This window comes from Erinaceus europaeus, chromosome 15 (assembly GCF_950295315.1).
Source record: "Erinaceus europaeus chromosome 15, mEriEur2.1, whole genome shotgun sequence".
NCBI classification, from domain to species: Eukaryota; Metazoa; Chordata; class Mammalia; order Eulipotyphla; family Erinaceidae; genus Erinaceus; species Erinaceus europaeus.
The window spans coordinates 521,510-534,119 of NC_080176.1; the positions used below are offsets into that span (position 1 = coordinate 521,510).

The 12,610-nt window shown below is 65.8% G+C and overlaps 1 protein-coding gene across 2 annotated transcripts in view; it reads right to left on the reverse strand.

Annotated features, from left to right (window-relative positions):
* Positions 1–11,444, reverse strand: part of CLEC16A (C-type lectin domain containing 16A) — a 50,688-nt gene extending 39,244 nt beyond the window's left edge. For both annotated transcript variants that reach the window (XM_060172378.1, XM_060172379.1), the window contains exons 1-6: positions 11,232–11,444; positions 3,111–3,239; positions 2,862–2,995; positions 2,189–2,337; positions 857–962; positions 91–214 (exon numbers count right to left, since the gene is read on the reverse strand). In XM_060172378.1, the coding sequence (XP_060028361.1) occupies positions 91–214; positions 857–962; positions 2,189–2,337; positions 2,862–2,995; positions 3,111–3,239; positions 11,232–11,311 (722 nt within the window). In that variant the 5' untranslated portion in view covers positions 11,312–11,444. The remainder of the gene's footprint in view (positions 1–90; positions 215–856; positions 963–2,188; positions 2,338–2,861; positions 2,996–3,110; positions 3,240–11,231) is intronic.
* Between the last annotated feature and the right edge of the window lie 1,166 nt (positions 11,445–12,610).

A 12,610-nucleotide genomic window follows, 5' to 3' on the forward strand; every position in this document is an offset into this window, starting at 1 on the left:
ATGGTGGAGGGGCCTCTGTAGGAGGGCTGCGGCCTGGTCCTCCTGGCCAGCCCTGTCCCCGACCCCGACCCCGACCCCAGGGCCACTCACTCCTCGTCTGTCTGCACACAGTTGTCCAGCTCGATCACATGGCTGCCAATGAACCAGACCAGGTTGGAGAAGTACGGCACGGCCGTCTTGTCCCGGATGTAGTGCAGCATGGCCTGGTTGTCCACTGGGGCATTCAAAGGACAAGGAGGTGGTCAGCCATCAGAGGTGGGTGGGGCGGGGCAGGGCAGGCAGGGGCTAGTGACACAAAGGTCCAGGGAAGAGGCGGTTCTCGGGGTGAGCAGGGTCAGGGAGCCATCGGCAGGCAGGGCCTGACTTGACCAGGGGCCGCACCCTCAAGCAAGCTGCCTGCGCTCATGTGGAAGGGTCAGTTAAGAAAGCAGAAAAGCAGAGGTTAATAACTTACATGACACTGGAAGAGTAAGGAGCACGGGAATCGCCATTGAAGGAGAGGCAAAAAAACAGACAACAGTTAACAGGGTTAGAGCCAGGAGAGAGGCAGCTGCAGGCAGAGCTGGAGAGCTGGGGCAGGGGTGAGGGTGACAGGATGGAGCTGGAGAGTGGGGCTGGGGCAAGGGCGGGGAGGGAGTCCTGGTCGGCCTGGCGGTAACCCGAGAGCACAAGGTGCCCTGCTGCCCCACGCCCACCGCAGACACTGCCACCCACCGTGCCCGTGCGACCCTGCAGACACCCCAGACAGCAAGAGGCCGCCGGCCTCCCTCAGGACTGAGCCCCCTGCGCGGTGAGAGCAGAAGCCCGGGAGTGTGAGCCCAGGCGTGTCCTGCCTGGTGGCTGTCAGCCAGCTCACCTTTGTAGACATTGAGCGTGATGGTCCTCACGGCGATCCGCACCATGCTTTCGGGGTGGTTGAAGAACTTGATGGCTTCGGTGTACAGGGCGAAGTCGTTTGTGTGCTGCCGGGCAGAGGCAGTGGCAGTGAGCTCTCACGGGGGCCGGGCCTGCAGCTCCACCTCTGGGCCCGTCGGGACCTCGGCCAGAGGCAGAGACAGGACAGCGTCCCGGTGGGAAACTCCAGGCAGCCAGCTTGTTGGGGGGGGGGGGGCTGGGCGGGACAAGGCACAGCCAGCACGGGGCTCAAGCTCTCCCTCCTCCGCCCTACGTCTCTGTCCGATCCATCAGAGGAGCCCCAGGAGGGTCTCAGGTGCAGGGAGGGTGGGCGCAAGCTGAGGCTGGCAGTGCAGCGAAAGCTGCCATCACGTGTCACTGCTCTCGGCCTCTCACCGTGCCCTCCACTAGGACACGCCAGACCCATGCTGTTGGGAGGGGCTGGGGACACGGCCGCCCAGAAGCCAGAGGCGGGTGCTGGGGCCACGGGCAGTGGCAAGGCCTAGACAGTGGTGCTCTGCTGCCCTCTGCCGGTGGGGAGGAAGCCTGGGGGTGGCTTCCGGGAGCTGAGCTCAGACAGGGTTGTCTGAGCGCTGAGTCGGGCCCCTCTGTGGTGCACATGGAGAGGGAGCTGACCATGCGTCGTGTCCCCTTCTAGAAGTTTCACCCCGGCTGCTCCCTGGAGCCCCCCAGCCAGCCACACCGCAAGGGAGGCAGACTTTGGGAGAGTGCTGACACCTGCCCCATGGCTCTGGGCACCTCCACGGGCACCTATTCAACACACTGGGCACCCAGGCTCTCTCCCAACTGCCCCGCCTGTGTTCGGCAGTGGCGTGGCTTCCCAAGGACAGCTCCGGCCACACCCAGGAGGGACGGGTGGGCTGCCCAGGCTTGAGGCTGTTGGGGTGCTGGCCTGGGTGACGCTTGTCCGAGCCCTGTCTCTGTCGGCTCAGGGTCCCGGGCCCTCAGACCCCTGCCCAGAGAAGATGGCAGCCTGGATCTCAGCCAACCCCAGGAGCCTCCAACCCCACTCTGCCTTCAGCACCTGTGTGCGCAGGACACCCAGGCTGCCCCCCGACCTTGCCTCTCAGGGAGGAAGTGTGACACCACTCTCACCTGTGAGGGTGAGGGGACATCAGTGGGGCCTGAGCTGGGGAAGAAGTCTTCCCAGGACTCGTACGGGACACGGAAGGGCAGTGAGCTCATCGGGCCCCTGGCAGTGGTGTGGGAACACGCGGTGTCTGGAGCTGCGGCAGCCCTCGCGTGGCTGTGCCGGCCGGGGGCTCCCGCTCACCTCGTTGTAGAAGAAGTGGACAGTGTGCTTGTTGAGCTTCAGGGACAGCGTCTTCAGGAACGAGATGTAGTAGGCCATGATCTCCTCATCAGAGAAGTCAAACTTGTGGACGATGATGGAGTTGACGTAGTTGTTGGAGAGCAGGTAGTCTGGGGGGGGGGGGCGAGGGGGACACGGTCAGCCCCGAGAGCCCAAGAAGGTGCCGAAGCAGGGAGAGACAGTGTAGCTGGAACATTCCAGCAGCCAACCCTATGCCTGCTGTGCCCACAGCGAGGAGGCCCCCGGAGTCCCGAGTCAGGGCGGTGCTCGGGCTAGGCCTTCCCTCTGGGAGTCTGAGGAGCCACAGCAAAGGTCGGCACCTCGGGGAAACCTCGAAGGCTGGCCACCGCCACCTGTCCCTGGGCCGGCAGCACCACCTAGTGGGGGACCTGGGACGGAGGGGCCACTTCCCGGCAGATGCCTCGGCCTGCTCCCACTCTGCATGTCTCAGGCACCGCCAGCACCTGCGGGAGGCTCAGCGGCCCCTGCTCTGCCCGCGGACACCCACCCCCACACCCAGAGAGGTGGCTGGCGTCTCCTCTGAATGAGGATGCCCCCGGTCCCCCCCTCGCGAGCCCCTACCGCCCCACCGCCCAGCCGGCACCAGGGTGGGCGTGGGCATCTGGGCCCTTACAGAGAGAGGTCTCGTGGCCGATGTTCTCGAAGAGGATGTTGAGGGTCTGCAGCAGCTGCACGCACACGTAGCGGCCCGACTTCTGCCGCAGGATGTTCAGGAAGAAGACGAACATGTTCTTCTCCAGGAAGAAGCTGTGGAGAGGGGCCGTCAGGGCGTGCCCACGCCACATGCTCACAGGCAGACACGCACACACCCTCACACCGTCTCTCCCTTCTCTCTCTCACACACACACTCAGAAACTCTTACTCAAATACTGAGCTGTCATTCTGATCTCCCCAGATCAGGATTTCTGTGATGGAGCGGATGGTCTCGACCAGCAGGTTCCGGTTCTGCTCCGTGACTGTGGTGTTTTTGGTCAAAACGTGGTACAGGTACCTGAGGGGGAACGGGAAGACCATCGGCTGAGACGAGAGCGCACATTCCACCAGGATGTCCGCGGCTCAACGGCCGGCCAGCGAGGGGGACACCCAGGAGTCGGCCCACAGCTCCAGCTGGAGGCCCAGCCACTCCAGGCCTCTCCAGCTCCTGCCTTCTGGGTTTTACCTTTTTTTCTTCTTCCACTTACTCATTCATTTGTTCGTTTACATTTGTGGAGGGAGACAACTCTGCTGAGAACACAGTGACTAGAGGACCGTCTGCATGGTCACGGCTCCAGGTTTCTGGTTTGCCAGGTGGGGCAGGGAGGGAACCCAGAGTCTCACATGCCAGATGGCACTCTCCCACTGAGCCTCTGCCCACGGGCAGGCCAGGCGTCCCTCACACACTTCCTGCTCTTTGCGGGACAGATGGTGGGAGTCTGTCCTCATGTGATCTGCCCCTTGCTGTGCTCAGTGAGGACACCACACCTGTCACTGTCCCTGGGGCGTAAGCTTTGTCTCTGTCCCCTTGAAGAAACCCTTCCTTGCCCCAGAGTCACGGGGAAATGCTGCTTTCTTATTACAAACTGATGCTCTGCCCTGCAGGCTTATCATCGGTGCACAGTAAAACTACCGTGACTCTTACTGGAAAGAGAGATTTTACACTCTGCTCCATCGCGGACTTACACACCTGGAGCCAGCGTGACCGTGTGTGTGTATGTGTGTGTGTGTGACTGTGTGTGTGACTGTATGTGTGAGACTGTGTGTGTGTGTGTGTGTGTGACTATGTGTGTAACTGTGAGTGTGTGTATGTAATCGTGTGTGTGAGACTGTGTAACTGTGTGTGACTGGCTGTATGTGAGTATGTGACAACTGCGTGTGTGTAAGACTGTGTGACTGTGTGAAAGTGACTTTGAGTAGCTGTGTGTGTGTGGCTGTGTCTATGTGTGAGTGTGTGACTGTGTGTAACTGTGTGTGTAAGTGACTGTGTGTAAATGACTGTGGTGACTGAGTGTGACTGTGTGTGTAACTGTGTGTGAGTGTGAGACTGTGTGCGTGACTATGTAACTGTGTGTGTGTGACTATGTGACGACTGTGTCAGTGTGTGCGTGAGTGTGTGTGTGTGGGGTCAAACTCGCGTTCCCCATGTAGACGTCAGCTGACTCACATCGTTCACAGTAAGTCCTCGCTCTTCAGAGCGCTTCAGCTTCAGCTTCAGCATCACCTTGGCCAGGAGCCCAGGGACACGGAGGAGGCCCCGTCCGGGGACTGCGGCCCCACCGGCCCGGCTGTCTACACCCACTCCCACACCTTGCCGCCTGCAGCTCTGGGGTGACGGGAGCCCCCGCCTCGTCCCTCCCACACTCTCATTATTCTCAGCCGTTATTTTTGTCCTGTGCATTTCCACCTCGGTTTAAAAGTCACCTTTTCAGTTTCCACTGAGATTCCCTCTTGGGCCGCCCTCGATCTGCAGCTGTGCCAGATCCCCGGCGGTCACGGCCTGCGCCCGCCTCCCCCCAGATCTCTTCTGATGATCCCTAACCGGTGGTGTTTGCGGCGCGGGGACAGAAAGGGCGGCAGTCTGTCTCCACAGTGGGACAGACGGGGCTTAGCATCTGAACGCCCGTTTGATTCCAGGGCTCTGCGAGATCAAGTCCTCAGGGACCCCAGGGCCATGGTCTAACAGGCGGGAGTGGAGGCTGCAGGACAGCCCAGATAGCGCCCGCCTCCCGGCTTCCCTCCCCTCTGCCTGGGCAACACTCGCCACTCTGGAGGAAGGGGCTTGCAGGGCCGCACCGACACTGCCTCCACCCAGGCTGCATGCCCGAGGGTTCAAGTGTGCTCCCACCACAGCCCCCCGGCTTCGCCTGCTATCAAGTCACGGCCTGGGAGCGGGCACGGCCGCCCGGTACCCACAGGCCCCGGCCCCATGAAGCGAGGGCACCCAGCTCGCAGAGCTCGAGGAGGCATGTCTGGAGGAGGCATGTCTGGAGGCCTGGGAATGGGAATGGGTGCAGGCTTTCAGCAGTCCTGGGCTGGCCCTCCTACCTGTCTGAGGGGCGTGGCAGAAGCCGCAGAGGGACCAGGGGCACAGCGCCAAGACCTGCACCGAGGATGCATGTCACACCAGGTCCACACGTTATCTGATGTGGATCGTGGCGCTCTGGGGACGCACCTGCGGGCAGGCGGGCTCTGGAACTCTCCCCCAAGGAGTGCGCGAGGGAGAAGTGGGGCGCCAAGCGTGGCGGCCTAGCACCGCTATAACAGATCGTCTGCCCACACTCCACCCAGGCCAAGGGCAGAATCGGCTCAGGGGACAAGAGGGAGGCGTTGAGGGCAGCTTCCCCGGACACAGGCACCCAGCCCCGCCCCGGCCGCACCCCAGCAGACCGTGGGGACTGACCCTGGCAACTGCTCCAGGTCCTAAACTCCACGGGTTCCCGGGGCCGGCCATGCCAGAACCGGGCAGTGTCAGCGAGCTGCCTGGGCCCTGCACCGAGGCCTCGGGGTCCCCACGGGAGAGCTGCCCTCCAGCGGGACAGAGGGCACTAGCACGAGGCCCGACACCCCTCTTCGGGGAGCCGCACGGTGGGGCAGCCGCCTGGATCCCAGCCCAGGACACCCAGCCCTGCACAGCATCGGGGACAGCAGGCCGCCCTCCGTCAGGACCTCGGGGAAAGCTCCTGGGAAGGGTCTGCGTCCCTGCGGGGGCTCCCTGGGGCACGAGCCATGCCAGCCCCGGGTACCAGAGAGCCACAGCGGCCTCGGCCAAGTGACCGCAAGGGGGGACACGCCCAGGAGCTAGGCGCCAAGAGACTGAGACCTCTGAAGCCGGGCGCGTCCTGGCGGTGCAGGTGACGGTCCACCACCCGGCCTGGGCGGACGGCGCACGGTGCCTGCCCACACTCGCACTCGGTACTCAGCGCACGGCGTCTGCCCACACTCGCACTCGGTACTCACAGCGCACGGCGTCTGCCCACACTCGCACTCGGCACTCAGCGCACGGCGTCTGCCCACACTCGCACTCGGTACTCACAGCGCACAGCGTCTGCCCACACTCGCGCTCGGTACTCACAGCGCACGGTGTCTGCCCACACTCGCGCTCGGTACTCACAGCGCACGGTGTCTGCCCACACTCGCGCTCGGTACTCACAGCGCACGGTGTCTGCCCACACTCGCGCTCGGTACTCACAGCGCACGGTGTCTGCCCACACTCGCGCTCGGTACTCACAGCGCACGGTGTCTGCCCACACTCGCGCTCGGTACTCACAGCGCACGGTGTCTGCCCACACTCGCGCTCGGTACTCACAGCGCACGGTGTCTGCCCACACTCGCGCTCGGTACTCACAGCGCACGGTGTCTGCCCACACTCGCGCTCGGTACTCACAGCGCACGGTGTCTGCCCACACTCGCGCTCGGTACTCACAGCGCACGGTGTCTGCCCACACTCGCGCTCGGTACTCACAGCGCACGGTGTCTGCCCACACTCGCGCTCGGTACTCACAGCGCACGGTGTCTGCCCACACTCGCGCTCGGTACTCACAGCGCACGGTGTCTGCCCACACTCGCGCTCGGTACTCACAGCGCACGGTGTCTGCCCACACTCGCGCTCGGTACTCACAGCGCACGGCGTCTGCCCACACTCGCGCTCGGTACTCACAGCGCACGGCGTCTGCCCACACTCGCGCTCGGTACTCACAGCGCACGGCGTCTGCCCACACTCGCGCTCGGTACTCACAGCGCACGGCGTCTGCCCACACTCGCGCTCGGTACTCACAGCGCACGGCGTCTGCCCACACTCGCGCTCGGTACTCACAGCGCACGGTGTCTGCCCACATTCGCGCTCGGTACTCACAGCGCACGGTGTCTGCCCACATTCGCGCTCGGTACTCACAGCGCACGGTGTCTGCCCACACTCGCACTCGGTACTCACAGCGCACGGTGTCTGCCCACACTCGCGCTCGGTACTCACAGCGCACGGTGTCTGCCCACACTCGCGCTCGGTACTCACAGTGCACGGTGTCTGCCCACACTCGCACTCGGTACTCACAGCGCACGGCGTCTGCCCACACTCGCGCTCGGTACTCACAGCGCACGGTGTCTGCCCACACTCGCACTCGGTACTCACAGCGCACGGTGTCTGCCCACACTCGCACTCGGTACTCACAGTACACAGTGTCTGCCCACACTCGGTACTCACAGCGCACGGTGTCTGCCCACACTCGCACTCGGTACTCACAGTACACAGTGTCTGCCCACACTCGGTACTCACAGCGCACGGTGTCTGCCCACACTCGCACTCGGTACTCACAGCGCACGGTGTCTGCCCACACTCGCACTCGGTACTCACAGCGCACGGTGTCTGCCCACACTCGCACTCGGTACTCACAGCGCACGGTGTCTGCCCACACTCGCACTCGGTACTCACAGCGCACGGCGTCTGCCCACACTCGCACTCGGTACTCACAGCGCACGGCGTCTGCCCACACTCGCACTCGGTACTCACAGCGCACGGTGTCTGCCCACACTCGCGCTCGGTACTCACAGCGCACGGTGTCTGCCCACACTCGCACTCGGTACTCACAGTACACGGCGTCTGCCCACACTCGCACTCGGTACTCACAGCGCACGGTGTCTGCCCACACTCGCGCTCGGTACTCACAGCGCACGGTGTCTGCCCACACTCGCACTCGGTACTCACAGTACACGGCGTCTGCCCACACTCGCACTCGGTACTCACAGCGCACGGTGTCTGCCCACACTCGCGCTCGGTACTCACAGCGCACGGTGTCTGCCCACACTCGCGCTCGGTACTCACAGCGCACGGTGTCTGCCCACACTCGCACTCGGTACTCACAGCGCACGGTGTCTGCCCACACTCGCGCTCGGTACTCACAGCGCACGGTGTCTGCCCACACTCGCACTCGGCACTCAGCGCACGGCGTCTGCCCACACTCGCACTCGGTACTCACAGCGCACGGTGTCTGCCCACACTCGCACTCGGTACTCACAGCGCACGGTGTCTGCCCACACTTGCACTCGGTACTCAGCGCACGGCGTCTGCCCACACTCGCACTCGGTACTCACAGTACACGGTGTCTGCCCACACTCGCACTCGGTACTCACAGCGCACGGTGTCTGCCCACACTCGCACTCGGTACTCACAGCGCACGGTGTCTGCCCACACTCGCGCTCGGTACTCACAGTGCACGGTGTCTGCCCACACTCGCGCTCGGTACTCACAGCGCACGGTGTCTGCCCACACTCGCGCTCGGTACTCACAGCGCACGGTGTCTGCCCACACTCGCGCTCGGTACTCACAGCGCACGGTGTCTGCCCACACTCGCGCTCGGTACTCACAGCGCACGGTGTCTGCCCACACTCGCGCTCGGTACTCACAGCGCACGGCGTCTGCCCACACTCGCGCTCGGTACTCACAGCGCACGGCGTCTGCCCACACTCGCGCTCGGTACTCACAGCGCACGGCGTCTGCCCACACTCGCGCTCGGTACTCACAGCGCACGGCGTCTGCCCACACTCGCGCTCGGTACTCACAGCGCACGGCGTCTGCCCACACTCGCGCTCGGTACTCACAGCGCACGGCGTCTGCCCACACTCGCGCTCGGTACTCACAGCGCACGGTGTCTGCCCACACTCGCACTCGGTACTCACAGCGCACGGTGTCTGCCCACACTCGCGCTCGGTACTCACAGCGCACGGTGTCTGCCCACACTCGCACTCGGCACTCAGCGCACGGCGTCTGCCCACACTCGCACTCGGTACTCACAGCGCACGGTGTCTGCCCACACTCGCACTCGGTACTCACAACGCACGGTGTCTGCCCACACTTGCACTCGGTACTCAGCGCACGGCGTCTGCCCACACTCGCACTCGGTACTCACAGTACACGGTGTCTGCCCACACTCGCACTCGGTACTCACAGCGCACGGTGTCTGCCCACACTCGCACTCGGTACTCACAGCGCACGGTGTCTGCCCACACTCGCGCTCGGTACTCACAGTGCACGGTGTCTGCCCACACTCGCGCTCGGTACTCACAGCGCACGGTGTCTGCCCACACTCGCGCTCGGTACTCACAGCGCACGGTGTCTGCCCACACTCGCGCTCGGTACTCACAGCGCACGGTGTCTGCCCACACTCGCGCTCGGTACTCACAGCGCACGGTGTCTGCCCACACTCGCGCTCGGTACTCACAGCGCACGGCGTCTGCCCACACTCGCGCTCGGTACTCACAGCGCACGGCGTCTGCCCACACTCGCGCTCGGTACTCACAGCGCACGGCGTCTGCCCACACTCGCGCTCGGTACTCACAGCGCACGGCGTCTGCCCACACTCGCGCTCGGTACTCACAGCGCACGGCGTCTGCCCACACTCGCGCTCGGTACTCACAGCGCACGGTGTCTGCCCACATTCGCGCTCGGTACTCACAGCGCACGGTGTCTGCCCACATTCGCGCTCGGTACTCACAGCGCACGGTGTCTGCCCACATTCGCGCTCGGTACTCACAGCGCACGGTGTCTGCCCACATTCGCGCTCGGTACTCACAGCGCACGGTGTCTGCCCACATTCGCGCTCGGTACTCACAGCGCACGGTGTCTGCCCACACTCGCACTCGGTACTCACAGCGCACGGTGTCTGCCCACACTCGCGCTCGGTACTCACAGCGCACGGTGTCTGCCCACACTCGCGCTCGGTACTCACAGTGCACGGTGTCTGCCCACACTCGCACTCGGTACTCACAGTACACAGTGTCTGCCCACACTCGGTACTCACAGCGCACGGTGTCTGCCCACACTCGCACTCGGTACTCACAGTACACAGTGTCTGCCCACACTCGCACTCGGTACTCACAGCGCACGGTGTCTGCCCACACTCGGTACTCACAGCGCACGGTGTCTGCCCACACTCGCACTCGGTACTCACAGCGCACGGTGTCTGCCCACACTCGCACTCGGTACTCACAGCGCACGGTGTCTGCCCACACTCGCACTCGGTACTCACAGCGCACGGTGTCTGCCCACACTCGCGCTCGGTACTCAGCACCCAGGCATGACTCCCTGCACAACCGGCTGGACTCGGACAGAAGCAGCACTCGGTGCTCAGTACACCAGCGGGACCGGCCCTGCTTCAGCACCAGACAGGAGAGTGGGCAGGGCCGGACTGGCACCCTCCGCCCGCCCACGGGATTCCCGCACTCCGACCCGCCCAGGACCGTCCCCAGGCGCAGCCTCCTCTGTGGTCCCGGGTGGCCGCCCGCCAGGTCTCTGCCCCAAGGCCCCTCAGGAGGAGGCGGGGGGGCAGGAGGTCGGGGTGCAGGAGGGGCCCAGCACCGGGGCCTCACTCGCCCCTTGGGATTCGAACCCTGGGCCAGGAGCGGAGGAGCGAGGTCACAGGTCAGGGTCCCTGCCCTCCCCAGCCCACGTCTGGTTCCGGCTCCCTGGACAGCCCCCACCCCCACGTCCACCTGTCCTGCCGGCCCTCCCACCAGTCCCCGTCCCTCTGTCCCCCATCTCCCCTCACCCCATCCTCGTCCCCTCCTCCCCATGCCCGTCACTCTGTCCCTCTGTCCCCAGTCCCTCTGTCCCCGTCCCTCTGTCCCCGTCCCTCTGTCCCCATCCCTCTGTCCCCATCCCTCTGTCCCCAGTCCCTCTGTCCCCGTCCCTCTGTCCCCGTCCCTCAGTCCCTCTGTCCCCCAGTCCCTCTGTCCCCAGCCTGTCTGTCCCCGTCCCTCTGTCCCCAGTCCCTCTGTCCCTGTCCGTCTGTCCCCCCGTCCCTCTGTCCCCAGTCCCTCTGTCCCCGTCCGTCTGTCCCCGTCCCTCTGTCCCCCAGTCCCTCTGTCCCTCTGTCCTGTCCCTCTGTCCCCGTCCCTCTGTCCCCGTCCCTCTGTCCCCGTCCCTCTGTCCCCGTCCCTCTGTCCCCGTCCCTCTGTCCCCAGTCCCTCTGTCCCCGTCCCTCTGTCCCCGTCCCTCTGTCCCCGACCCCGCGCTCACTTGAGGTGGTCCAGGGAGTGGATGTTGCGGGAGGACCTGCCGTGGCCGCCGCCCACCCAGCTCCGCGAGCGCCCGAACATGGCGGCGTCCGCGAGTCCGCGTCGCCTCACGGGTTCATGGTCGCGTCCCGGCGACACAGCCAGGCCACAGCGCGACCGCGGGAACCGCCGCACCTTCCTCGGCCGCAGCCGCGCACTGACAGGCAGCCGGAACCGCCGCTCCGCCGCCGCGCCTGACGGCCGCCGCCGCGAGGCACGCCGGGAGCTGCAGTCCACGCACGGGGCGCCCGCCGTGGAGCGGCCGGCGGGACTACGAGGCCCGGCATGCACCGCGCCTGACGGCCGCCGCCGCGAGGCACGCCGGGAGCTGCAGTCCACGCACGGGGCGCCCGCCGTGGAGCGGCCGGCGGGACTACGAGGCCCGGCATGCACCGCGCCTGACGGCCGGGAGGGCGGGGTCCCGGCAACAGCTGGTCTCTCCGCTCGCCGCGCTCTCGGTCTCCGGTGCGTGAAGCCGCGTCATCTCGCAGCCTCGCGCGCGCGGGGCCACGCGGTTATTCTCCCCCACGACCCCCCGGGGCCGAGCCGGAGATGGCGACTGCGGAGGCCGTGGGGTGAGCGGAGGGCCCGGGTTCCAGCCCGGGCCCCGCAGCCCTCGCGGGAGACCTGACCGGACACCTGCGTTTCGGGGAGCAAACCCCAAACACGCTGCGTCTCCGGGGCGGGCCCCGCCGGCTAGGCCGCCTCTGCGCGGCGCATTAAGGCGACAGCACGCTGTCGGTGGCCGTTGTGCTTATTACAGGGAGGAGAAAGCGGCAGGAACGGCCAGTTTTCCGCGTGGACAGGCGCTGCGTGTGGCCCCGCCGTCGCCCGCCGCACCCGCGGCCCCCATCAGCTGCCGGCTCCCGACCCAGGCGCGGGGCGGCGCGCTTTCCCGGCTCCTCCCGGCGTCGTCACCGCGGAGACCCACGGCGACCGGCGCGGAGTCCCGGGGGCGGGGGGAGGCAGTAGACTCCCGCCGAAACCCGCGGTCCAGGTGCCCGGGGCGGCCCGGCCGTGGACTCGGGCCCCAGGTTCGAGCTCCGGAGCCCGTAAGCCAAAGCGGAGCGAGCAACGGGAAGGGTCCCTACGGCGGCGCCCCTGCAGCCGGGGCCAGTGGGAAGAGCAGGAGGCTCGGCCGGGACACGCCTGGCTGTGAAGTGCGACGGGCCCGCCCCGCCCCGCCCCGCCCCGCCCGGGGATCCGCAGAACGCGGGGAGCGGCCGCACGACTGCGCCTGACAGCTCCGCAGCCCCGGGGGTGGGCCGGGGCATCTGGAGGAGCCAATGAGCGGCGCGGGTCATCGGGTGGAAGACCAATAAGCGAGATGGGCGGGGCGTC